This window comes from Bombus impatiens, unplaced genomic scaffold (assembly GCF_000188095.3).
Source record: "Bombus impatiens unplaced genomic scaffold, BIMP_2.2 scf_0142, whole genome shotgun sequence".
Lineage (NCBI taxonomy): Eukaryota > Metazoa > Arthropoda > Insecta > Hymenoptera > Apidae > Bombus > Bombus impatiens.
Window position 1 is genome coordinate 3,137,601 of NT_176561.1, and position 27,864 is coordinate 3,165,464.

The 27,864-nt window shown below is 40.0% G+C and overlaps 1 protein-coding gene across 2 annotated transcripts in view; it reads left to right on the plus strand.

The window, feature by feature from the left end:
• Positions 1 to 27,864, plus strand: part of LOC100747239 (protein apterous-like) — a 57,979-nt gene that overhangs the window by 2,371 nt on the left and 27,744 nt on the right. The window contains exons 2-3 of one of the 2 annotated variants that reach the window (XM_024365590.2): positions 13,701 to 13,992; positions 14,460 to 14,847. In XM_024365590.2, coding sequence (XP_024221358.1) covers positions 13,701 to 13,992; positions 14,460 to 14,847 — 680 coding nt within the window. The remainder of the gene's footprint in view (positions 1 to 13,700; positions 13,993 to 14,459; positions 14,848 to 27,864) is intronic. The other variant, XM_024365592.2, reaches the window with a different exon arrangement.

Consider the following 27,864-nt stretch of genomic DNA (forward strand, 5'->3'; position numbering starts at 1 on the left):
GACGAGCCCCGACGCTTATCGGCGACGCAACGGTTGATATATTCGCCGGCCGTGGCGCGGAACGGGTTTCAGGGATTCGCGACGACGTTGTAGATCGCCGCCGACAGAAAAAACCCTGTCTCGACGACAGACCTGCGTGCGTACATGAACCACAGGTTTGACGGATCGCCACGAAGCTTGTGAATTTTTCGGGTGTCACCGGTGTAATGGATCGCGACACGCGAACCCGAGTCGCGCCCCCGATTTGTTAATTGATTCCCCTGGCTGAAAGGGGTTGGAGATTTCGATCGGTTAAAAGGTATACATTTTTCTTTCTCCTTGTCATTGTTCGAGAAGGGTTGATATTGCGTGAACTCTTTAGACAGAGATTTTTCTTTGGTTCATTGCTGAAAGCGATTACTATTTTTAGTAGATCGAAGCGAAATGTTAAACACTGATCTCGTTTCTTTATACTTTTTATACGATATTATTTAATCCTGTTGTGTTCTTTGGGTTATTCTCGTTTTATTAATTTTTCTTATTTTCCGCGGATTTTCATTGAATTTTTTCATAAAAGGAGATCCTTACGTTCGTTTACGTTCATTTCGTTTCGTTTGACGTAGTTATTCCTTGGTTGGCCATGCTCTTCGAGAAAATCCTCTACGTATACTCGTGTTTTAGCAACGCAAGTTAATTTTCGAAAGAGAAATCGAAATTCCTCTGCTTCGTGATATTTACTACGAACATTTCACGAAACCGTTTTGGTCATGAAGGAAATCATGTCGGATTAAACGGCGGAACGTGGATGCTCGTGATTTTTAGCGGCGACGTTCGTTTTCCATTGCACGATGGTTCGAACGGTGTCGAGCAATGTACGATCAGCGAAACCGGCGTTCATCTTCAAGGAATGTTAATTCCGTTTTAAACGACTGTTGAATGGCTGTGCCGTTAACGGGTACACCTTGTAAACAAACGTAATTGATTGTTCGGTGTCACCACGATGGCCGCTAATTGAACCGATGCATTAACTCGTGGCTACGCCGACGAAACGAGCTGGATGTAAAACGCATGCCATCGTTTACCAATCCTTCTCTTTTCCCTTTATTTTCGCTGATTCCACCGAAATTGAGTGTTAATCGATATAAACCGTTTCAAACGAGAGTTCGATCGACTTTCATTATTTTCTTTCTCTTTCGTTCGATTAACTTGTGTTCGCGGAAACTTTTCTCAGAATTAATTTCTGATCTTTTTAAGTTACTTTGTTGCATCGTTTCAATGTATATACATATTTGGAAATATTTTAGTAATACAAGTAAGAAAGTAATACATATCGTAGAAATTGAATATAAATTATTTTTAGTGTAGATCGATAATGTATAGTCGAGGAAAAAGATTGACTTCCATTTTTTACCAAATTATATTAACGCTGTATTATACGTTATATTAAGATTTATTTGCTTTTTTGTTTGTCTCGTGATAAACATTATGTTAATTATATATACCTTATGTTAATTTTATATTCTCACTTTGTTCAGACTCCGTATAAATACTCGGAAATTCTTATTACATCAAAATGCGAATTTTTTTAATTATACGTATCGTTCCTCCTTTTCACGCCCCTATATCTACTTACAAAAAGCTACTATAAAAATCCACCAAAAATTCCATGAGAATTTTCTCAAACAAAACTATCTCTCCATTGTTCACGGAATTATTCACGACGAAGTATATTTCATTATCTTCCTGATCATTCCTGTAAACCATATTTCATGGCGTCGTGTGCTGTTTTTTTTTTTTTTTTTTTTAAAGAACATACAAGTTTTCAAATCATGAGATACGTCATTCACAACTATTCTGTAATTTTTATTCATTTAATTTGACGGCTATTCTTCGAAATTTTTACAACGAAAACCATTGAAAGGAACACGACATAAATAATTTGTTTACCAAAGAATCAGCGGTTGATTAAAGCGTATCGTATAAGAGGCGCCGTGCGTTAAATGTCCCAGTCTCCTTATAGCGACGCGATTATTTTATCGCATGAAACGCAAAACGGGGCGCGGGAATGGCGCGCCGTTTTCGTGCCGGCGACGAGTGGCCAGCGCAATTGAATCACACAAGAGTCAAACTGATCGTCTCAACCGAGGTTAATCGTTTAGCTTTTGCTGAGTTGACGCGTTTATCGTACATCGATTACATATTTTTGCGTATTTATGAAAAATTTAATCGTATATTCCATTACCTGTCAAAATAAAACATTGTTACGGAAAACAGAGTCGATCAGTTTGGCTTTCAACCGGCTTAATTTTCTCTGTTTCTTCGTTGCGCAACTCGAGATTTTCCTACGCTCCTTTGTGACCGCGTGCACGATCGAATAATTCATCTCGCGACAGGGGCCGCGACTGCGGCGAAAATAAATAACAATTTCCGCGACAACTGCGTGAATTACGAGTTCGGGTCTGCGACGGATTTTTCAGACGTTTCGTATGCTTGACGGGAGTTATTCGTCGGGTTGAGCAGACATTCTTGCCACTGGAACAATGTTGACTTCGTGGTTAGAGGTGGTTTTAAGACAGAGTTGCATTATAACGTGATTGAATGATAGTTGAGCCGAAACTTGCAAGTTACAGAACGTTTTCTTTCATGCCACGATTAATGTTACGCTCTTTGGTAATCTTTGACACAAATTTTCCTACTATTAAAATATTTCTTAAATTCAAGGAGAACACGAAAGAATCGTTAATATGTCAAAGTTTCTTTTGAAACATTTAAAAGTCCTTGTATGTTGTTGAAATGTAAGTGGTGATATAAGAATCTAAAATCTGAAGCAATGTTAAGATAATTAAGATCGGAGGAATTAAAGGGCAAGCTTAATACTTTCGAATATTTCGAAGATTGCAGATTTTAAGAGTGAAATTTACATCTTCTTCCCTATCGAACTCAGTTTCTCGATGTTACCCTTCCACCTATATATTTCCTCCTACTGGCGTAATTCGACGGGAATCTTCTTCCAAAAGCTCAGAAGATATCGACGTTAATTTATTCTACGTCTGCTCTGAAATTTTCTGAAAGTAACCTGCGCTTAAACTGTTCTACATTCTCTTTCTCGGCTTCGATGCCTCTCGAACCCACTCAGACCTTCTTAAATTATTCCAAACCTTCGTTCAAATCATCGAAACAACTATGTACGTATATAATCATTAAACCATTGTTCGAAGGATGATGTTCAAAGCAAAATAATCATTATGATATACACATTGTGATATGACATAAATAGTCATTACGATAATATGATTAGTATTGTTATCAAAATATGAATATACATAAACATCCGTGGCGTACAAGTGGTGATTCAACAAACAAGCTTTCATCGATTCTGACCTGTAGTCGGTCGATTGAAATTCATTCGTTGAAACTGATATTGGTGGAACGCATCTAATCAGCGTCACACGGATTTGGCGTCGTTTAGTCTCTGGACGTTTTCGATCTTTTTCTATGCACGCAGCCGGACGCGTGCGTCAGTATGGAGCCGGCCGAAGAGAGTGTGATTATTGTAACTTCGATGAGATAAGCGCGACGTGGCACGAACGTGTCTGTCCGTGATAGTGGTCCGTTTGTGTCGAGCGTAATTTATTGGCCGGGCCTGTTGAGATATATCCGCCACGAAGCGGCGGCGGTCATCGCGGGACGAACGTTTAATAAATTCGCGCCGTGCTTCATCTTTTGTCATTTATTTAGGTACGGACTGGAGGCGATATGCTCTTGCCTATCGTGGCTCGCGAAACTGTCCTCCAGAGTGACACGTTCGTCTCTTGACAAAAATTTGTCAGTTCTTCCGCGTTTCTTTAACTTTTCGGCGAAATTTGAGGAAACGGAATTGTTCGTAATTCTGTTTCGTGATTGTGCTTTAAACACGAACACTTAATACTTTCCAAATATTTTGTTTAGAATTGATTATATAGAAAAACGTTATAAAGGAATATGAGTTTTTTAGTGAAATTTAGTGGAACGGAATTCCCCTTCTTCTTTTTGATTCTTATTCATACGTAAGAAATGTAACGAAATGAATTTCCTATCACACGTTAGAAGATAAAGATTTTTATTCGTCATGCGTTTGAATTTCGGTGAATCATCGAATAAGGGATCACCAAGTAAAAGAACGAATAAATAGACATTTATGAAGTAGAGCTTGGTTCTAGGTGGCTAATTTATTGCACAGGAACTTGTTAATATCCTAACAGCCTGTTCACTGGCGGTTCTCGGAATAAAAAACACGTTGGGTAGAATAGATCTTTTAATCGCGATTCCTAAATTAATTCGTTCCACTATGCTCTTTCCGTCGTAAGAACGTATGATTTATATTCGACGAACAGGAAATTCGTTTCTCACTGGCAGTTTTACAGCTTCTAGGAAAATTTCTCTTTGTTTTCACTTTTTGTCTATCGTCAAACGTTCCGATTTTCACTCTTGCTGACAACTCGGAAACATAGTTGTCTCATTGATTGTTCCATTTTCTTGAAATACTCGACGAGACCCTTTCAAAATTCCCGAATACATCAAAGTCACGAATAGTCGCAAGAAGATTGAATCTGTCCGTTTGTGTTTCTTCGAATGCATCATCTGTCGGTCGGACGTTTCGCAAAATTTTCAAACGGTCCTCGTTGCGGCACGTCGAAACGTTTACTCATGCTTTCAGCGAGCCGATCACGGTTTTGCACGTGATTAATAGCGGTCGAATCGGGCGTCGCGTCGTTGGCAGACGAAGACGCGATCTGAATTTTCCCGGAACGCGAAGTGGCCACAGAGGGAGGGAAAGCGGTATCTCGGGGTCGGGTCGCGATTCTTGGCCTGCTCGGCGTGCCGCCGTTCTGTGTCCCCGGTATCTCGTCTCGTTTTAGTATTTAAATAACTGTTTTCTCATCTCTTACTTCAAGTACTCTTACACCTCTTTGCTTTGCCAGGCAGTTGCGAGATTCATTTTCTTTCACATCCCTTTTTTTTTCTTAGAATAATATAAAAAGAAAAATTGTCTATGTGAATAAAGCTTCGTTTGGTTAATTGTAAATAACATTGAAAATATACAGAGATTATACGATTGACGAAGAATTTTAGTATACTTTTATTTATACAGTAGCGTTCTCTCTTTTATTTTGTCTCAGTGGAAACGATAGAAAAAAAAACAATTTTCATCTGGTCAATTTTGCGTAGTAGCACCAATGAAATACAAAGATTAAGACTTTCTAAAAGATAGGAGTTAATTGTCTTTATTTTCTACCCATGCGTAAATGATGTGAAAAAAGAAACTTCTTTGATTGTTAGTAGTTATTAATCACGTTCATTTGAATTGACATCGAGCAAGGAAGAAATCTAGCGGAACTTTTGTTCTAAATACACACGTCGCAGGAAACATAAGATCATTGTAGACGTAACATTGAAACGAGCAATGAAATTATCCGAGCGTCGTTAAATCAAAATCTTCTCCGCAAACATCGTACCAGAAGAAGAAAACAAAACTGAACACGTAGTATGATAATACGATATTTCTACGCAGTTGAGATCACCGATTTCCTGGAACAATCGTCCAAATTCATAATTTCTCAATTATCGTTACGTATTCTTTGCCTCACTGCAAACGAGTCGCTTCCCTCGGATCTCGATAGTCCTGGCGATTGTGCAATGACGCACCGGATGTGACGCAAGGACGATAATATTCGTCTCCATATTTTTCCATTTTTTCAATCTCTCTTTTTATTTCCACAGAATATCGTAGTCTCGTTCGATCAAGTAGATTTCTCGCTCTCGATCTTTTATCACTTTGATTCGGTTTTGATTCTTCGTCATTTTTGTCATTAAGGAATCGTTTAATCGCGTGGAAAGCGTCGATAGCGAGAATTGGTCGGGAAAATTCGAGGTCGACAATATGCGATTTCGTTCGGTGTCGTGATTCATAAAATTTGCAAAGCGCAGGTTTCGCAATCACACGCAAAAACGCGATACGTTTAATATTCATGGCGATCAAGTCGTGCTAGAAATTCGTGAAAATTCGAGCGAATTGATAGTCGAACTCGTTTCATAATATGTACAGATTAAAAATAATTAGAAATGATAATTTCTTCTTGTTGAATGAAAACAGTGTTTCTGTACGATAACGTGGGAGGTCGAAGATTGAAGTTGGGTCGGTTAAGTTTCTCGAGCGGAAGAATTTACATGACATTTTATCGAACTTGAAATTAGAATTTTTTATATTTACATATACATGACACGCGACGTAATTGAAAGAAGCGAAACAATAATTTCAACATCGAGTCGAGAACAACTATCTCGATTTCACAAAAAAGTACGTATCTTATACCAAGCAAAAAACATTAGTTTTTTTGCGTCATTTTTAATATAATTAATCCTTACGTTCGCAAGTAATCTGTCATCCATTACCAACAGTTTAATAACAAAATTAAAAATTCCACATGAAATTAAAAGTTAAAAGCAAAATAGGAATAAGAAAATAGAAAATAAACACTGAATGGTGGTAAAAGTACCATCGACGATTATGTACCATTTTCGATCATTCACCTTCAAAATCCTGCTCTCATCAAATCCTCGTAAAATACACCAATACTGTTTAAGACCAGTCTCTGATCCAAAGGGGTTGAATCTATATTTAGAGCTCGACTGGTGGCTTCTTCCTTCGAAAACACCTTCCTTCTTTATTCCTTTTTCTCGTTTTTTGTTTCTCTCAGTTGGCTGTCGTCGTAGCAGCCGAATAACCGAGGTGGCACAGTAGCACACGAACAGCCACGATCCAATATTTTTGTCCGGTCGCGAGTAGCTCGAGGTCCGGCCGGTTGGTAGCCGGTCGCCGCGGAGAAGTGCAGATAGCGAGCAGTTTATCGGTTCTCTGCGGTGTTAAGCGTCGCCCACGCGTTTTAAGAGAAACCACAAGCTGCAGCCCGTCCGCCGAGTGGACGAGGCTGTTTATTGTTATCACTATCATGGCTGGCCAAGGGAAGCTGATACGCGGCCAACACGGGACGCGCGTGTTTATAGAATCGACAGAGCGAGAGAGAAATGGGACAAAGAGAGATGCCAGATTCGGACTGCGAGCGAATTTCCTGGTTTGATTTTTTTGTGGTCTCGCTTTTAGTATCGATGATAGGACATGCTGAGAATTCTTGGCATTGGAGCTTGAGGATTTCGGAAATTTGGAAGTTGAAAAAATTGAGAGGATATGTTACAAGATTTATAGTTGCGATATTGGTGACAGTTTTCTGAAGATGTTCGTAATCAGTAATTTATTGCTTTTAATACTATTTCTAGTAATTAATAATTTATTATGGTTTTTAATGTAATGTAAATATGGATAATAGGAGATAAAAATTGTGGACCTTAAAAATTTGAATCGTGGGTTGGAAGTATATACATTCCAGATTCGTCATTGAGTATCTCTTTTAGCACATTCGTGGCTGATAAATTTGTAGAAATAAAACTATTGTCCTTTCTACAGAGTCTAACATTGATACGTTAACTGTTCTATTTGATCATACCTTATGTATACGCTAATGTATTGATAAAAGTAAATTGGTCTATTTATAACACTTATAATATTTCAAAATCAACAAGATCAAGGATCATGTTCTTTCTTCTACACGTCTTTACTCAGTTTCTACTCAGGCCAAATGCATTGTCCATGTTCGTCGTTCAAATCGTTTTTCCGTTATCCGTCGTTAATCGTTATCCGTTGCTCCTAAGCTTTTCGTAATGACTCGCAAGAGTGATAAAGAAATGGTGAATTTTACGTTTCCTTTTGTCCCGAAAAATGATTAAGCACCGGAGCCGTCATGGAGGCGACGCAGCGAGAGATCGTCCCCAATAAATTTTACCAGCTCTCCTATTCCTGCCGTATTCGGACCGTATGGTCCTTGGAACTTTTCCCGCGCGAAACCGACTCGTTTCTCATCCTCCTTATAGAACGACTGCAGACTCCATTCGATTTGAGATCCATTTTCCCATGGTTAAGTCTCCAGTCTCCAGTTAACTTCTCCGTCTGGAAACAGGCGGCTCGGCGTTTTCCAAACGAGGGGGAACGATCGTAGAAAAATTCTCGGCTCGAGTCGTGTCTGATTCATACTGATGACTTCTCGTAAATCATACGAGATCGTGTCGCGCTACAAAAAGAATCACGCTCCAATTACCCCATTCCTTGTTCGCGAACAGACAGAGGAAACAGCCTCTGGGAAGAAAGTGTTTGGGAAGAAAGATTTTATAGGTTCCACGAGAACGTGGTTGTTCAATAAAAATTTCCAACTCGACCTCGTATTTTCTATCTAATGGACCAGCGTATCTCTGCTTTGATAACTCGTTAACGGCTCGACGCAAGTTACCCCGACGCGAAACAGATGAATCATCGATTACTTATCAATCTGAAAGTCACGGTGCGAACTTAATACATCGTGTTATCTTGGTGTGCACGCGGTCCACGCGTCTGTTTGCCCTAGAAAAATTAATGAAACAGAAGGGAAAAGAAAAAAGATACGGAAAGAGGAAAAGTAAAGTAACAGACGAAAGAAAAAAATACAAAAGTAGATGTACATGGCGACCAATGTAATCGACAGTCGATATCTCGGCAGTAGTTCGGAGAGGTTGTCGCACAATCGAACGACCGTCGAGCGGCATTTCTGGCGGCATTCTACTGGCTTTTCGTGCCGGCATCCCGACGGATTCCGCGCTCGTTATTTACTTCACGTTTCGTGAAAATGAAAAAGGCGGAGTCTTGTGCAAGTTAGAGCTACGGTGAAAGTCTGTTTTACAGTCCGAGCACCCGGCCGCCTGTGGCAGGTCCACTCTCGAGATGGATAAGGATCTCGCGAAGCCGAGTGAAGATCGATCGACCGGTCGTGCCGTTTCGTGGGAAATTTATAGGATGCCCGTATCGATCTCTCGTCTGTTCGCGCGAGCTACTCGCCGGTTGTCGCGTTCGCTCTTACGAAATCGACCATCGGGCAAATTCTGGAAATGGAACTCGTTCAGCTTCTATAACCAACCGGAATGCATTTGGCGTCGTTGAAATTTTCCAATACGAAATTTTTCAGTGAAGCATCGCTGATTTATCTCACGGCGAAAGGAGGAAAATGAAGTTATTGATCTGATATTTAGGATAACCGTGGAATTTCATGAAAGCAGAGTTCTGCGATTGGAATTGAAAAATCTCTGGTACGTGGTTTATAGTGGTAATCGATAATAATGGAATTCATTTGTTGATAGAAATTTTCCAATGAAATACGGATGATTGACCTTTTCCATGGTGAAGGCAACGAAACGAGGATGCTCCTTTTGCATTTAGAATAATCAATGGAGTTTCTGAGAACAGAGTCTAGGATTGGGATTAGTAGACTGGCAAAGGACTAAATCTACGATACATCACAATCTGCGGTGTTAATTCTCAATTAACTCTCATGAATGGTTGCTATTAGTGTTAATCATATACTATATATCCATTCTTTGTTCCTATTCTTTATATCACACTGTGTCGAGTTCACACAATCGTTAACATACTTCATAAATCTTGCGATTGTACACTGCTTTGAAGAATGAGAGCGTTGTTCTTCCTGTTCACCTACTCTTCCTATAATCCTCAATATATAATCAATCCTTTCTTATTGTCGAAACTGACAAAAGATCCATATATTATTTATAATTCTAACTGTTGCAACGGTGGAAACGGTTCGAAATTTAGGTTAGGTTACGATCCGAGAAGATATTCTAGTGTGATCGCATACCAAAACGGGATTCGGCGAAAATGTTCGTGAGAAACGCGTGTTCAGATTTCAGGAAGTGTTCAGGAAAAACAGAGATTTCCAGCCGCATTCTCTCGAGGAAATATCTCTATTTGCATTCGTTGTTGGCGCTTGTTTCGCCGCGATGCCCGATACGAGAGGAAGGTTGGGAAATCTCATTGAGGAACGTCAAAAGAAAAGCGGCGACCTATGTTGATACCAAAGAACATCTTCGCTCGCGGCTCGAGGAGTGCGACCTGGCACAATGGAGTGTTAAGAAATGCGACTACACTGTTAAAAAAGCTGTGCATTGTTCGAGCGGAGGTTAATAATGACATTAAGCGTGGAACAGTGTATGAAAACCTGGTTGATTTCTTGCATGATGCGCCGGTGTTATCGGCGAACGTAACAAACGTTGTTGAACCAATAAAGGCAAGACTGAAGGTCTTGATGATCCGTTGTTATGGATGTAACATTTAAAAGAACGTTTCATTGTGATTGCCTGATATACATATACATGTAACAGATGTACAAGATGTCTTTATATGTGTATCTATGAATATGGTAGAAATATTTGAATCCATTAAATTTCAACATGTTAGTTTTTAATATAATAATAAATAATCGGGAAAAGAACGATTCTTTGTGAAAAAATATATTGAAAGTAGAGGTTTCTTTTCCGAGAAACGTAGTTTTCTATTTGTATGTCGATCAGAATATAAATCGATATTTCAGTGTATGTACATATGTGTTTTAATTAAGTACTGAATGAAAGAAACTGTATTTACAAACTGACATTGAGTAGACACGATGCTATCAATGACAGGAAGTACATGACGACATTGTCCACTTTTATAAATAAAAAACAGGAATAGGAGCGGAAGCCCGTTAAATTAAAAATTACAATTATTGAGAAATTCTTAGTAATCTTTACAAATCTTTATAAATAAGTGAAATTAAGACCTTTGTCAAATCAATAACTTTGTGTAAGAAATAATAGAGAAAATAGAGGAAGAAAGAAGTATATTAGTTAAATCTATCAAGGGAATTAATAAAAAAGAGCAAAATTATAATTAACTTCATCTTCTTCCACGATATTCGGATAACGTTTGCGGTGAGCGACTGGAATCGTTTTGCTAGAAACCAGCATATTCCCTCGGAGAATCGAGTTCACCACCGCGGGGTGTTGTTGTTACTGTTAGTGGCAAGAAAGTCGCCCAATCAAAGTTCCAATCGAAGTTTAATCAATGATCTTCGAAGGAAACGAGCCACGACTCGCGATAGGTTGCACGCCAGAAGCACCAGAGAGACACGTCGAAATGCGCGTTCCATGGATTCTTTCCGCGACCCGGTTTATTACATAAGAAACAACGGCCGCCGCGTAATCGTTACGTTGTACAGTGAAAATCCGCCGTAACAAACGAACCTGGTAATTTCTATTAGTTTTCCCTCGTCGTGAAACACGCGGCGCCGCGCATGCGCGCTTTATCCGATCGATCTCTTTTGTGCCATTTCTAGGACCATTATCGTTCGATGAATCAGTTAATGGAAAAAAAGAAATAGAACAGAAAAAGATAGAAGTCGCTAGCCAACTTAGAGAATCAGAATCTATGTCGCAACTGGAACGCGAATTTAATAAGAAGATCGTCGTAGAGATATCTTTTTTCCTTTAGTATTATCCACAGATTGCTAAATCATGTTTATTTAATGAAAAAGAAAAAATATACTTGTTTATTGAAGATTTTGCTTTCGTTGAAATACACTTCGTTTACTTTTATCTAGGTAAATTAAAAAGTCGATTAACCTATTAGGGACAAGTGTTACGTTACATTTGCAATTGTTTTTCAATTAATTTACATTATTGAAAGTTGTGTCATACAGTGGTTGCGAAAGGGAATTTCAAGGATTCGTCTGATATATTTTTCAACTTTAAGTTCCAACAGAAGTTTTCATAATTTACCTGAGAGAAGATTTAAAGCGACGTTTCCTCTTAATAACTTAATGCTCAGAGTAAAGATTTTCGACAAAAGAAAAATTCCTTGACGCATGACTATTATCCACCGAAGGTACTAACTGCAAGTGCCATCAACTTTAGCATCGATCGTTGGAATACGAGCTTAAATTCGTCACAGTGGGGCATCACCGTTCAGAGTAGCGATCTTTACGACGTTCTATGCGCACAAGTTAACCGCCCTTCGGGCTCGATCGCAAACGTGCCGCTTCAACGGAGATGCAGTAAATACCGGTATCTGGTGTCGTAAAGTGCGGCATTGGTTTTCCACCCGAGAGAGAGCCTAAGGAAGCGTAGGGTCTCTATGACCTGAGTGAGAAGGAAATGGGGAAGAAAGGGTTCCCGGGTAAAGAAGAAGGGAAGGAGAAGTTGAAAGGTATTAGAAAGAGCGAGAAAGAGGGGTAGAGGAAAAAAGGGAGGCGGAAAGAGAGAGGGACAAGAAGGAGAGGACCAGGGCAGCTCGCCACGTAATTTATGTCTGGAGCGCACCGCGGTACGCCGCAACCGCGTTGACAGTTGAAACACGGCGGCGACTCGGATTGGTCGGCTCCGGGCGCCTTATAGGGTCGCGCGCATGCGCACACCGCCTTACGACATCCATCAGAGGCGACCGGCTACTGCCGTCAGCATGCCACTCTTTATCTTTCTCCTTTTCTCTAGACCCCTTGCCCTTTGCCGATGTCAACCGAGCCGTAATCCGCTGTCACTTTGGATACTGTCCCCGTCGCCGTCTTGCTCTTCGTGCCTGTTAGGTTGTTGTCCTATTTCGCCTATTCCAGTTGTCGGTCCGACAACGACGACCAGGAGTACCTATCCTACGCGGTTGCGACGTCTTCCGACCATGTCCTTTACGGTGCCTCCTCTTTGACTTCGGTGGAAAGTGTCTTCTCCATCTTCGGCTCTGCCTCAGATCGGTTACTTTTACCGGCGAGCTTTTTTCCTCCCTTCGTCGTTGCGAATTATATAGGTTTTTGAGCTGAGACTGGTCTACGACGCGTCCACGTTGACGCGGCGTTTTTCGACGTCCCTTGTCCCTTTGACTTAGAATCGATTCGATTCTATCCGAACTATTAATGAAAGGAAGCCTCCTTTCATTACTTTCACCCTATCTCTATCCTTCATCTGTTTTTCTCTGGTTGGCGATTTCTCGCGATCGACTTTTTGTTTATGGCGACACTGTTTGTGACGACTTTTGTGAACACTGCACAATGTAGGTGTGAGAATTTCGCCCGGGCAAATCGACTATGCTTTGTTTCGACGCAATTGCGGTTAGATCGGAAGGATTAGGTTCTTTCCACTCGGTTTTTCGATGCGACTACTGAACCGTGAACGGTGAAATACCGTCGATGCTCGTTCGGGTGTCGCGTGAGACCGCGTTGCAAAATACAGGCGCGTAAAACAATCGTTTAACACCGCAACATTACAGTTCAATTAACGTATTAGGCTCCATTCGCGTGGAGAACTTTGCATTCCCGTTGTCATCGAGCCTTTTAGCCATTCCTATCGTACAATAAGATTAAAGCCATCGAACTAATGTTATTTTCCTGTCTTATGATCTTTTTAATTGCTACTTAAGCTGGCGTTAGTTAATCGCTGTTTTTACACCGTGTCAGCCGCGAAATATGGACATATTATTCGTAATTTGTAACTATGTAATTCTCTAGCAGTAAACTGAAGTTATACCCTGTTACAATCTGTTTTTGTTAAAAATATCGGGTCGTAAAGAAATAAATAAAAAATACATTTTTCACTCTTTGGCCGTGAGCTCTCCATTTCCAATAGATAAAACAAATTTATGTTTAGCTCCTATATCTTTGATCGCGATCACAGGTATATAAATTTTGTATAAATATTCTTAATTCAGACATACGTAAATATTATAAGATATTGATTGTAAATTTTGAAAATTTCTAAAGTGTATGATTGTATGTTTGTTCCAGCAGCCGGCCAGCTCGCAGGAGCGTGGCAGCGGCTTGGCTGTGGGGCGTCAAGGGGGGCCCGGCAGTGCGGGGGGGCCCGGAGCAGTGGACCAGGCGAGGGACCTAAGTCCCTGCCTCCCTGCGTCTATGGGCGACGCTGCACGACCTACCACCTTACCGTGCAGTCCTCCTGCCGCCCACCATCACGGGCCCCATCATACACCCCTGCATCAGACCCACTGTGGAACAAACAACAACTGCTACGACGGACCTACCACCCCCTACGACTCTAGGGATTATGATTCTCCTGGAGGTACGTGTTTGTATTATCTTTAGCAATATTTAATATTTTATCACATCGAAATATTTCGAGTATTTCCAACTTTCTTTCATATCGTACAATTTTAAAGTATTTAATGCGAAAATTAATTCGATGCATTTAGATTTACTTGTTTCTAACAAGCATCTTAAACTGAAATATTTTAATGTTTCACGACAATTTAAAAACAACCTCACGCGTGTTCGTATTGGCAACTTCGCGTGAATTGATCGAATAAGGAAAATTATTTTATTTGGTAATCGAATTTACATTGCACGTACCACGAACAAACCGGTAATTTTGTTTAAAGACACATCGGATTAATTTACACCCGTAATAACATTTAGCGATTCAAGTAAAAATTGTTTTCGATGATTCTTAATTTTCTTTCATTTTTAAATCGACAATCTTAATTTGTAAATTAAACGTCATAATTCATTATCCATTGAAACGCTTGTCAGGTGGCCAAGAATACAGGAATAGCAACAGTAATTTCGAGAACCCCAGCGACTTGACCATGCCTCCGCATACGACGCACCATCATCACCATCATCACCATTCGCATCTGCACCCGCAGACTCACTCGCAGGAGCAACAAACCACGGACCACTTGCACGCTATCCCAAAGCTGGAGCCACCACCCACTCCACCCGCACAGTCTGAGGATGTTCCGGGGGTGGTTTGCGCCGGATGCGGTCTACGGATATCCGACAGGTTTTACTTGCAGGCGGTGGACAGGCGGTGGCACGCGGCCTGCCTTCAATGCTCTCACTGCCGTCAAGGACTCGATGGCGAAGTCACTTGCTTCAGCAGAGACGGAAACATTTACTGCAAGAAGGATTACTATCGGTGAGTCGATGCAGACATTTGTTACGGTGATTAACCCTCGACTGGTGGCCCGACGAGGAACGTTACGTAAGCGGTCGAGGTCGATTTGACGGAGTTTTCTTATAAGAGATTGTAATAGGCAGACTGTAGACATTTATGCAAATTCATATTTTTGTGAATAGCTCTTATCTTTTCGTTAATCATGTGTGATCATGTTGATCATACTTACCAGTCTTGGCTTGGGATTTACCAATCATTAAGATTTATCAATCAGATATTAATACGAGCTATGCGTTGTTCGTTGTCAGTGATTAAAAGCTTCAAATTGCTGACAATAACCGATTATAAAATAATATACAAAAAATTTTATATTATAAAGGCTCGTTTTAGAAATTGCTCGTTTAAAACTTTATGCTCGTAGATGGAAAACGAGTTTAAAAAAAAAACGCAATTAAAATAGGGATCTATATTAGTAAGCAGTTGGCTTTTTATCATGAAGATAAAGTCACTACCTCTCATTAAAGATTCGTAACGATCGCCAATGAGTATCGTCGAGGCGAGTCATAAAAGCGAAGTTTCGAACGTTTGTAGACCTTCCCGTTAACGAGTTTTCTAATGATTTTGTCTAGTGAAACGTCTTGGGATTGTACGCATTAAATAAATTAGGTACATGTCCTATATCGATCCATTCCTCTCATCCACCCATTCTGATAGCTTCGGCCATGGTTTACAACTATATTTATATCTGCACGAATCTTCATGCGGTCGACTGCTAATCTTCCCCGCTAAGCAATTAAAATGAAACCACAAAGTATAGTGTCTTTGGTTTTTATCGACAATGTTGCCCGAGGAAATCCGTAGTGGTCGACTTCCTATCGTTATAGTGAAACAACGATATTCGCGTAGCTATAGCCAAATTTTGTGTTTCACAGATCTCAGTCATTCGTAATTATTCGCTACAAGTAATATGAATGAAAGATTAGTAACGTATCGATATCTTAAATTCTACTCTTTATTCCTTCAAGATTAAAATCAATTTAATGAACATAATTAAGAAGCTCAAAGGCAATTTTTATTGAAGAAAATATAAAATATAATGTATCACAGAAAATACACTTGTGTCATTGTTCCACTGACATTTAATTAATCAATTACACTCAATCACATAATTTCAATCAATACTTAAAATTTTTCTAACATATTAAATTTTCGATGTTGTCAAAAATTAAGTTCGCTCGATTCTCCTATATTTTTACGTTATATTTTCGTTTTGAATTTTTCTTCACGTCAATAGGGCATGTTACACGGTGCAAAGAAAATGCTAGGTCGCTCGTCACTAGAGCAAGTCAACCGCAAAGCGGTAATTTCTGTAATTTCAGAGACCATTCGAGGAGACCATCCGCGATTTCAGAGAGCGCGTGTGATTTCAAAGTAAGCGAACGCGTTTGCGCAACGAAGGCCTCGAATCTCCTCGGTCACGATGATAAGGGCTCGTTTTATCGACGTGCACGCGATTGACAGTGAATTACCATTGCACCGAGTAGCTAGCCATCGAGGCGAATCACGCATGGAATAACAAAAAATTATCGTTACAGAGAGCGACTCGCGGAAAACAATAAGATACCATGCGTTTATATAAGTCGACTCGCTTTTCCTCTGAAATGCACGTTATTCCGAGAACGTGCATTCTCTTCCAAGAAAAACTTTGTATTTCGTGTTGAAATTTTACAAAAAACACGATCAGGCATCATCGATGTACAGTGGTTACGAAAAGTATCTGCATATCGTTGTACCTGTGGTAGCATTTGCATACTAATTAATTAGATTCAAGTATATTAAATTTCGTATCATATAATAGTACTTTCATACTATTATAAAAATTTCATACCATGGAAATTAAATCTAAAATCTCATAAGAAAACGTTTCATTGGAAAATGAAGGTATGTGGAAATTATTTCTAGCCTCTTTTTAGTGTAGCTTTCTAATTTTTATATTCTGCATTTTTCTATTCTTCTATTTTATATTCCGATACGATAAAATCATATTAACCATAACATATAAGAATTGAAAAGTTTTTGATAGTTTTACAGCTATTTGACATTATGTGTTGACTACGTATTATTTAACGACTTGACATTACATTCATCCATTAATTTTTGGTTATGTAAAGTGAAGTGATTTGAAAGAAGATCGATTCCGTATAAAGCGATTTAGAATTTTATTAGAAACTATTAGAAGATGAAAGGATAAAATTTATTACTTTGGAAGTAAAAATGATAATTTCTATTCACGACAACGTTCATAGACTATTCATACACGACTATTCATAGAAAATTGATCCATTAAGCAATACACGAGCGTAAGAGCTTCACGTAGTATAAGGATAATAAAGTGCACAAGCGTATTCGTCTTACCTAATCTACCTAATACTCCGAAACAACGTTAGAACCAGGAAAAAAAGCTTATCGATGCGATCGTCCTCTTTTGCAGATGTGCGAGACCTTTCCCCAGATTTCTACTCAAGCGGTTCCTCAATTAGTCAACTTTCCCTATCGGGATTATAAACGATAAACGCAAATCCGTAATAAGTTACGCAATCCGTGGTGATTTCCGTATTGTTAGGGATACGACGACAAGCGTATCACCTTAAAAATTACGTGATTTTTATGAGAAACACAATGAAATTCTCATAATCATAAAGTCATAATAAGAAAGACGAATCTGATGGATAATTTCCAGAAACTTAGAATTTGTCCCTATTTATATATTATTTAACTATTTTGAAAGTTAATACTTCAATACCTAACACTCTGATTAACGAACTATTTTTTCTGCAATCTGTAATTTTCTAAATCTATGAGAAGCATAAAAGATATTTTCATAGATAGCTATGAAAATAAGTAGATAAAATTGCAAGTTTTGGTTTATGCTATCGCTGTTGTTACTAATAAAATGGATCATTTTAACAAAAATTACATTGTTTTATTAAATCGTTTCATTAAACTTGTTGAAAGCTTTCTATTATAGTTTGTAAATTATAGCGTAGAAAATTATTCTTTCAGTTCTTATCAGTAGTTGATTTCCGACGAAATTTTATAGAAACGGATTTAAAGATGCAGCGGTACTGATGCGCTGTGTACTTGTCAAATAAATTTTCGCAATACTTGGTCTATCTCTACCTAAAGTATCCTAGACCGTTATTCGTGTTGCGCCAAAAGCGAACTTGGCACAGCTCCGTAAGAATTCCCTCACGTTTAGCCGGCACTGGTGATTCCCATTCCGAGAAACAATTGCGCCCTCGACGTTCGCGCTCCAGTACACGGAAATCACCTGTCTTGCCATATTTCGTGCCCCGGTTTCAGACACTAATCCTTGTCTAGCAGGGAGTCAGAAGTCAATCGTTCCTCCTGGTGAACGATCTTTTAGAATGAAAATCGTTCGCGAGTCTTTTCGAATGCTTTCGGGTGAAACTTTCGCGCCGTGTTTGCGATTCGTTTGGAAAAATGTCGATTTCCCGATGTCAAGATTTTGTAGGGAGATAGAAGAGTAAAAAATGTTTTGCTTCGATCAAGAACTTCATATATTGTCAGGTTCTTTATCGTAAAAGTTATGATTCGAAGTGATATTGGCCAATTCTGTCAAGGAATAGCGTCAAATTGTATTTCTCTTGTTCTTTCATCAATTTTATTCAATTTCATCCAATTTCAAAGGAAATTGAACCTATGATTTCCGGCTATTTAAATTTACCTAACTCGCTAAAGTTATTCTGAAGTATCCAATACAACTATTCAAATCAACAACCACTAAACTAGCTCCATATAACCACCAATTCAACCACGTATCAACAAATCCATAAATCTTCCTTTGCAACCCACATCAGAAATGAAAATATCAAAGTTGCCCACTCGTATCGCGATGCCTCATTCCACATGCTCCGATCGTTCTTGTTCGATCGACGAGCGAAATAATTTAAAGGTTCATGAGAGAATATCGTTGCGGGCACCATGGTCGAGAGGGACAGGGAACATCGTGTTGGGCCGTGGAGTAGGCCTCACACGGCGCGGATATTAGCGTACTCCCTCGCTCTGCTCGATTCGCACACACGGCTGTTCGCCGTACGTATGGACTGGCCAGTCCATCGACTAATGGTCACGACTCGACCATTTACCTCCGGCGAAGCGTCGATTCTTGATAAGTAAATCACCGTCGATCTACATTTCACGAGCGACGGACGATATACACGTGCACCGGGCTGCACGTCATCGCGGATGGTGCACCAGCGCCGTCAACCCCCGGATGTCCCTTCGATGCACTTGCCTTTCTCTATTTTTTCCTTTCATTCTCAGTCTTCTTGACTCTTGAATCGACCTTCGACCTTTCGTACCTTGTTTCCCACTCGAATTTTAATATTTCTTTTCTCTGTTATTGTTCGCTTTCTTAATTGAATGACGGATGAGAGTTGTTGGAGGAAGTTTAAGTAGGCTGCTTGGTATTCACGAATTTTTAAAGAGGCTTTTATTAGCGGTTGAATTGTATTCTAGGCTCTCCTATACAGTGACTTACTAATTAATAAAATTAGCGAATAGGTAAATAAGTTGCCGTTTACAGATTCATGTTGCTCAATTTTATTATTTCACATCGATGAGGACAATCGATGGTTTATTTGTTTGATTACCAAATTTGTTACTGGTACGTAAGAAAACTTCGTAGCGTTGGTTTTCGAATGTTAATTTAAAATCAAATTTCAGCCACTGTCGGAGAAAAGTGGAATCGCGCTTGGTTGGATTGGTTAAATATTCTAAAACGTTCAAGCGTTCCATGAATATAGTAATTTTACAGTTATTCGTGATTCAACATATGGTCACGAAGATCGTAGATAGCCGTGATTCATTATTACATAAATCATTAAACGCGTGACAGAAGCTGAAGTCGCTCGACTCGAAGCCGCGTTGCAATTTCGGTAGCCAGACACCCAACAGAGGTTCCTTTTGCTCGTCTTCCGTCCTCCGCTTCGTCTGCACGCTTTCTGCTCGCTCGTGGACGCGGTGGTATGCCTCGAAAATCACGCCAGCCGATCTCAGAGGCCACGGTCGAGATCCCCCTGGATAAGGAGCTGGTTTTATCGCGCAAAGCAGGACGCGCGAGTGAAGACACCCTGTGACAGCGACGAGATTAGAACTCGCGAAGGGAGAATGTCGTTTAGACGTTCTTGCACACGCGTTTCGGCGATCCCTGCGCCATGTGAGATTCTACAGATTAAAATTAACGGAATATTGCATTGGTCTAGTCGATTAATTTTTAGATTAAATTTGAGATTGAATGGAATCAATCAAAATTTGGGATTTTCACAATTGAGCAATTATGATGATCGTCGTGGTTTGGTTAACGTTTGCCTTTTCATCGTTGTTGATTTACACAAATATTTCTTTCGCTGAATCAAATGGAAAGCACCCAAGATGATTTTTCTTAGATGAATAATTTACAAAAATGTGGGGAGCAACTTTGCTGGATAATCGGGATATTTGAGGTATAAAGATGAAATTAACAGAACTGAAAATCGTCGTAATAAATTTATAACATCGTCCTATTCGCACCAGCGTGATACCGCGACTGTCTGACTTCGTATTCCGCCGGCTCGTACTACTGTGCTCCCTTTAAACAGGTATATGTGCATAAAACTAAACAAAATAGAGTTGAAAATGCCTCGAAAGATTCAGCAAGGCTAATAGTAATATGGTACCTTTAATATCTATATAAAATTTATGTTTTTTTTAAATCAATTATATCGAAGAATCTAAATAAAAGTGAAAATATCTCGATGAAAATATCACGGACGAAAATTCATTCATGTGCAATGATACTTTGATCAAAGTAGAAAATGGCATAGTGTCTAGTCAGGTTTTTCGGGATTTCCGGCAGGAAAGTTGGACGCGTTTCCTATTGTCGCCCAGGTAGAGGAACTTTATTCGTGGCCGGATAGTGTGTCGGCGTTACGCGATATCTACTAGGAAAAGGAATAAATTTGTCGCTGCTGCGATGCGCGCTGCGATTCCTCGTGATTTACTCGTGCGGCACTCGTAAATTAAGCCTTGAAATTTGAGAACGTAGATTTCCCGTTGATGCGATTGTGTAAGACGAGCCCCCCCGGTTTTTTGCACGCGCGCGGATCACGTGGATTCGTCGTTCCGTGCCTGAGATGCAAATGCCGTGGTCGCCGATTACGCGAGTACTCGCGACTTGTTCTCTCTGTCTCTTTGTTTGAACCAGTGTGGGAGGATCGACGAACCTTCTGATAACGTTCGTTTACCAGATAGCGGGCTTTTTTTCAGTCGACGGGGCCTTTGAGATCAGCGACTCTTCCTCAGAACGAGTAAAGAAAACACGATGATGAAATACAAGGAAGACATGGAAACTTTCGGAGCGATATATATTTTACATTTGGGAATCGTAAGAATTTAGAAAAGAAGAATTACGATATTTCGTTACAAATGACAATGTATTCCTCTAAATAATCTTCCATGTAACGTACCTATTCGATGTATCGAAACTGGTGTTCCAGATTATGTACTTCGATACTACTGTACGCAACTTCTATTCTTTAATTCGCAATTCAGTAATTTGAAATTCACATCAAAGCTAAAATTCTGATATAATCGCCATCTTTAGTCCACAACACATATAGCGAATTTGACTCGATATGACAATCCAGAGTCCATACCACACCCTCTAACGAAGCAACATACACCGAAACCGTCCAACAACTCGACTCGTTCTCAGTTAACCGTTTAAAATTCAGAGAGCAAGTCGTCGAAACCAGTGACAACGGAGACCAAGAGTGTCGAAGCAGAAGGTGTGGCGGGGCCGTGTTCTCGCTGCAAGCGGCCCTTGCACGCGAGCGGACAACTTTGGACGCGTTTCCTCGTGGTGTGTCCTCGCGAACCGGTACACTGTACACGCGTGTACACGGTTGCATACACAGTTGCTTACCGCGTCATACAAGAGTGACAGCCAAGATGGAATAGCGCAGACATCCCGTCACGACACGGCTTTGGGCCCGAAACTCTTATCTCGGTGGCTCGCATGTGCGATCTGTGCCGTCGTTGCCGCATAGCCAGCGTGTCGTTGGCTGCTGGCTGTCGCCGCGACCGGTGTTATTAGGCGACGCGCGTTCGCGTGTCCGTCCAGTGAACTCGGTTTTACGCGCGTGACACCCTTTCGTAACTCCCGCGTCGCGGCTCTAGATCGGAAGGAATTATTTCCAGCAGCGGGCCCGAACTCGTTCGTCTAGCTCGCGGACCCAACGATCGATTGATCTAACGCGACCAACCGTACACGTGGCTATGAGGTTTGTAGGATCGAGTTACGCGGATGGACTCTTGGATGGATGGTCGATTTCTAGGTTTGAGGCGTTGACGTTAAACGAAGATGATGGCGAGAAGCGGAAGAATTACTTTAGGGAATTTAGGACAGTTTGGTGTATATTATTATAATATTGGGTAGCGTTCGAGTAGTGGCTCTGTACTATTTGCTTGTTAGGATAGGTTAGGTCATCTTTGGTAAGTTAAAGTAGATCTTAGGTTTCTTGGGAGTTTTAACACGTTAGATGCTTATGACATATGTGTTGCATCGATTAAATAATGCTGCAGTGTTGGAGAATGTGTTGGAGACGTTTGATGGAATGTTGAATAGTGTTCGGGTAGTGGATATTTGGATGTTAAGACAGCTTAAGATTTTCTAATATTTTGATATATATTAGATGATACTGAAAACGTAGATTCCTGTATTTCGGACGCAAACGAACTATGTAGCGAACATGTATGTTGGAATATGATATTTCAGGGATGAATAGCCATATTTTTAATAGTATCAAATACACAAAGTCAATTTGCTTCTTGTGTAATATTTTTCCAGGCCAAATAACCGTATTTCGAATCGATGTAATCATTGGTACACAGTCTCGCTTTCTCAGTAATCTCTTCTTATCACACGCCTTCAGAAAGAACTCGGCCGAGCACGAGAAGTTACAAAGAGCGCGCCTTATCCAGTGGCTAACCAGATCTTGATATTTTGACATCGAACAGGATGCAATTAGCGAAAAAGAAAGACGAAGCGAAAGAGTAGCTACAATTTAGCGATGGATCGCCACAGGTGTTTTTCGAGTTATCCGGCTCATCCATTTCGTTTTCGGACGAGAATGTCAAGCAGCTTTGAATGTTTTAACGAGCCACTTTCCAAGCGAAATATGAACGTCTGGCTGGCAGACGGTAGAACGTCGAAAGTGGCTGGTCACCTCGCGTGTTAGCTCGGCCCGGCCCGGTGGCTTCGTCGTAAAAATTGCTTGCGCGTAAAGAGATCGTTGCTCGCCGTGCTCTAAGAGCTTCCTGGATCGTTCAAGTTTTTTTCTTCTCTTCTTTCCTCCTCTTTTCCTTCGGAATCGCCTCTGTGTGTTCCTCGGGCTGAAATTACTTCGCGGTGCTAGCCCGTTGGTCTTCGGCCTCCGTCTTTGTCAGACGCGTTTGTTCGAGCTTTAGTATCGCCGTTAATATGAGCAGCGTCGGCAATCGAAGCGTGTCCAGCCCCCTGATCGCTGATAAATTGCTCTAATGCGACTAATGAACTACCCGCTACAAGAGTTAGCCGTGCGCACGTTCGCGGATGTTTTCGAGGCGAGCATGCTCGATGATGCCTCCTTCGCGCGCGCAAGTATTCAGTATTCACACACGGCCAAGTTCAATGCCGGCTGGTAATTAATTCGGGGCTCCGTCTCGCTTCGGGGACCGTTTGGAATTTCTTGCCCACACCGCGCCACGGCAAATTCGTCCGCGAACCATGCAGATTCGTTACGTGGGCGATGGAAGAAACCGGATGCCCGGATTAAGGGTGCAAAATGAATGGAACGAGGATCGTTTAGGTCTTTCTCGGAAATTCTTCGTGAATACTGGAACAAGGTCTTTGAAACTAAGGGGCTTTCTGAAAAGAAGGGCTTTTAGGTATGTGATAAATATATAGACGCTTTTTTTTTTAATGAAATAATTTTATAAAATATCATTTTACGAAATGTTCATGTATTTTGTAAATATAGAAAAATAGTGTTTTTTGAGGACTATTAGAATTTTAAATTGGAACCTTAGGTCGCATTGAAAAACTAGAACTAGACCTTCCGATGTAATTTACATACTTGACTCTCTTATCTTCTGAGCTCTTTTTTCAGAAAACTTTCCAATTCGTTTCTTTTTTTTTTCTTTAATTGTGGATATTGACGTAGATGGAGGTCATAGGATAGTAACTTTGCGATGTCTGGTTTCTTGGCTAAATCCGATTAGGAAGTAAACTGCTGATTCAGCGACACAAATTAGTAGAAACTTGGAATATTTTAATCTATTCAATTCTGTTGATTTTCAATCATTCGATGATCAAAGCCATTGGTGAAACTCACTGTTCCATTCTCTTCCACTTTTGATGAATTTTTCTAAAATATAAAGCGGTGTTAGATAAGATGTCCGCACCGAGTTACTCATTATTTATCGAGTAAACCCGCAGCACTGCCACGTGGGACGCTGGACACGCATAATTTATCACCAACGTTTTTGCATACAGCGAAATGTATGAACTTCGACGAGCAACCACGCGAACGTGTTTCGTGAATTGGATGTTTTCGAGGTTCGTTGAAATTGCTCGACAATCATGGAACGTGATTTATAAAAACGCATGTTAATATTCACTCGAGAATTTTGAAATTTATAATAATTTGTTTCGGGAAGGTGAGGTCAAGTGGTTCATTAATTATAAACTCGCATGTTTACTGAAATACAATATTTGTGGTTTACCACGAAGAATTCGATGAACGTGTTTCGTAGATGAGTTAGTAAGTCACGTTCGATGACCGATTCGAAGATTTTTCTGTTATTAATAAACCAATATTTATATTACGATGTTCATTAAAATGTTTGATGCGTCGTTATATTTTCACGATGGAAGATACACGAGCGCATAAAATTCACTTATTCCTTGTGCAACCAGAGATACGTTTGAACCGGTTCGCCGGAATATCCTGCGACCGCTTGGTAGCCGATGGCTCTGTTTCCTCAGGACTCGAACGACTTAATGTCGCTACCTCTTAGCCTTCATTTTATCTTCTTCGGATTCCGGTTACCTTCGAGTCTTACAAACCCTATAATTTCAATCTTCCGCTTAAAACGCCCCTGTTTCTATATTTTAATATTTCAATTTTCTGCTCTTCATATTGTTAATTTCCTGTATAAAAGAGTAGCATCTACAGAATCGTTAACTGTAAGACATTAAGCGGTATATATTTTCTTAAATGTCGGAGTGTCGTTATCTTACCTGATAAAATTACATTACATATTCATATTTCTTCTATTTAATGCCAAAACACATAAGCAATATTTTATTCGAAAAAGAATATAACACAAGACAAAAACTTCCTTTCTCTACGAATCTTCTATATACATCCAAGATCATCTAAAATTCGTGCAAAATCGTATATCTTTTAAACGACGTTATTCGAGATTGGCGCGGATAACGAGCGTGTAGGAGGACGTTCTTAATTACGTATGAAAAAGAAGGGATCGGAGGAAAGAAGAGAGAAGAGAGAGAACACTAAGGAAATGATCGTGGATCGGGCTTGGTGAGCTCGACTTCCTGGATTTTCTGGAGGCTGGCTCTCTGGCTGGTGGCAGCGGTCATGCATCGTGGCCACGACTTGCATGTACGTCAGGATTCACGTTCGCGCGATTCACCGGCGTTCAAAGCGCATCTCCTCGCGCGGCCCGTGCGTGTCTCGTTGCGCACGGGTATATTAGCGGCAAAGCGTGCGTGTTCATAAACCACGGGGTCGCGTGCGTACCACCACCTGCTGAATTTTGTCTTCACGATACTGTCCTCGCGTATATACTGTCTCTCTTCAGAGGACTAATTAGAGGACAGAAATTTCCTCTGCCTACTTTTTCCTTTCTGGATCATTCAGCTTTTTTCTTCGTACAACCAGAAGATGATGGGAATGCGTTTGAAAAATGAATTTTGCGGCTCTTTCAATTTGTTCAAGGTTTAGATGTGAAGATCACTAGAAATCCTCTGAGGATGCTGGGATGGAAATTATGCATGTAATTTTGCTAAAACGATCGATAGTTTTTTGAAATAAGAATATTTGGCGTATCGTATGGCGGGTTGTATTGGAACGTAATGACTGGAATTTTATTATATAGCATTCATTTTTTGTAACATATATTGAAATATATCAATATACGTACGAATACGTACGACATGTACGAAAATTTAGGAAAATCTGTAAGTGAAGTCATTAGAAAAATATTAAAACCTTCTAGAATTACATATTAGATATCTCATTTGAAATCTTATATAGTTATAAAGAATTTATATATTTGACATTGCAATAACTTCATAAATTATATATAATTAAATGAAATTTAATTTCCATTATATACACATGTATAATACGTCTCACGATGGGCAAAGACAAGATCGCAGGGTATAGATTACGATACTAGGAAGACGGTGCGTGCAGCTCGACACCGAGCAACTATGTTTTACGATTTCCTCTCGATGAGACTACCGAAGTGGTCTGACTGCAATTAGCCCTTATCTGATCGCATTAAATTTTGATTAGGATCTCACATTTAACGTCTCAATCCTCCAATGATGCGCTCGCGTGAAGTCGCCGTTGCAATTTGGCTGTTGCACTCGAAAAAGCAACGATTATCCCTTTCTCCATTCCATCCACTCGTCTCACGTAACGTTGTATATTGTTAATAATCGCTTAACCAATGTCGCTAAATTTCATTCCAAGAATAGAATAGAATGGAACATAATATCAGACACGCTCACAACGATTACGTTTTTAATCGAGTTTCCATTTGCGAAGACATAGATTCATGCACTGATTAATTAGATTTATTAATAACATGCATTCACATTTCAGATTTTTTTCCATCCACGACTTTTTCAGATCAATATTTCATCCAATTAATAGTTTATGAATCTTTCATTGAATTTTACAAACTTTTTTTTATAGAAAACAGGTGAAACGAGGATACTGGCGTTCTTTTCGATACTTAAGCTCCATCGAATGGGAGATAATATTTATACGTAATTTGTTTATGATATATGTACGTGTATGTTATGGCTCTTTTATGTTATCTAAATTATATGATATGAGTAAAAAATCCAAGTTCATTGTTTAACGCTGAACGATTTAAAAATGCTTGAAGAGTGAAACATTGAGGCGTGAGGAATGAAATCGAGATGACCAAGGACCTCATATCGAGAACGCTCAAGCGATGGTGTGCCGTTGAAAAGCGACAAGAGTATTTCTCGTGGTTTCAACTGGTCGAAACGATCGCAGAGGATGTCCTTTCGGGCGCAGGAAGTGGTCGCCTTAAATCAACGGCTCGCAAAGGAAATAGCCAGTGGTAATTGAGCCATAACCCTCGGCCGGCGAACACACAAATATTTCAGCGCCGGGAGCTCGCTCATAATTTAGCCCTCATAATTAAGATGCGCCGCGCAGACTCCGGACCCGCTGGAACCCCCTGCTCGCGTCGTACGCGCGAGAATCCTTGCTCGAAAAAGAACGAGCACGAGGCCACAACCAGTCGTCCCGAAACATCCTCACGAAAACAGATACGACTCAGTCCGGAACGAATTCTTCCGAATCACTTTCACAAACCGACACGATACTTTGACAGGAATCGTTTATCTCTACGCGATGATGGTTTCTCATATATATTACTTTGTTCTTCTTGCTTTGCAAATCCAAACTTCCATGGATATAACGAAAACGATACGTAGAACCTAAATAGGAATTTCCTTCACCTTCTAAATATTTTAAAGAGTATACTGTAGATACCTTACGTAGATACTTTAGATACCTTGTACGCTATATTATATATATATATATATGTCTATCTTGTCTATTTAAATTTTTCCTAAAAGCACAGGCATTCGCAATCCATTCTTATGATATATAATCATAAATAAATAAATAATTAAATAAATAC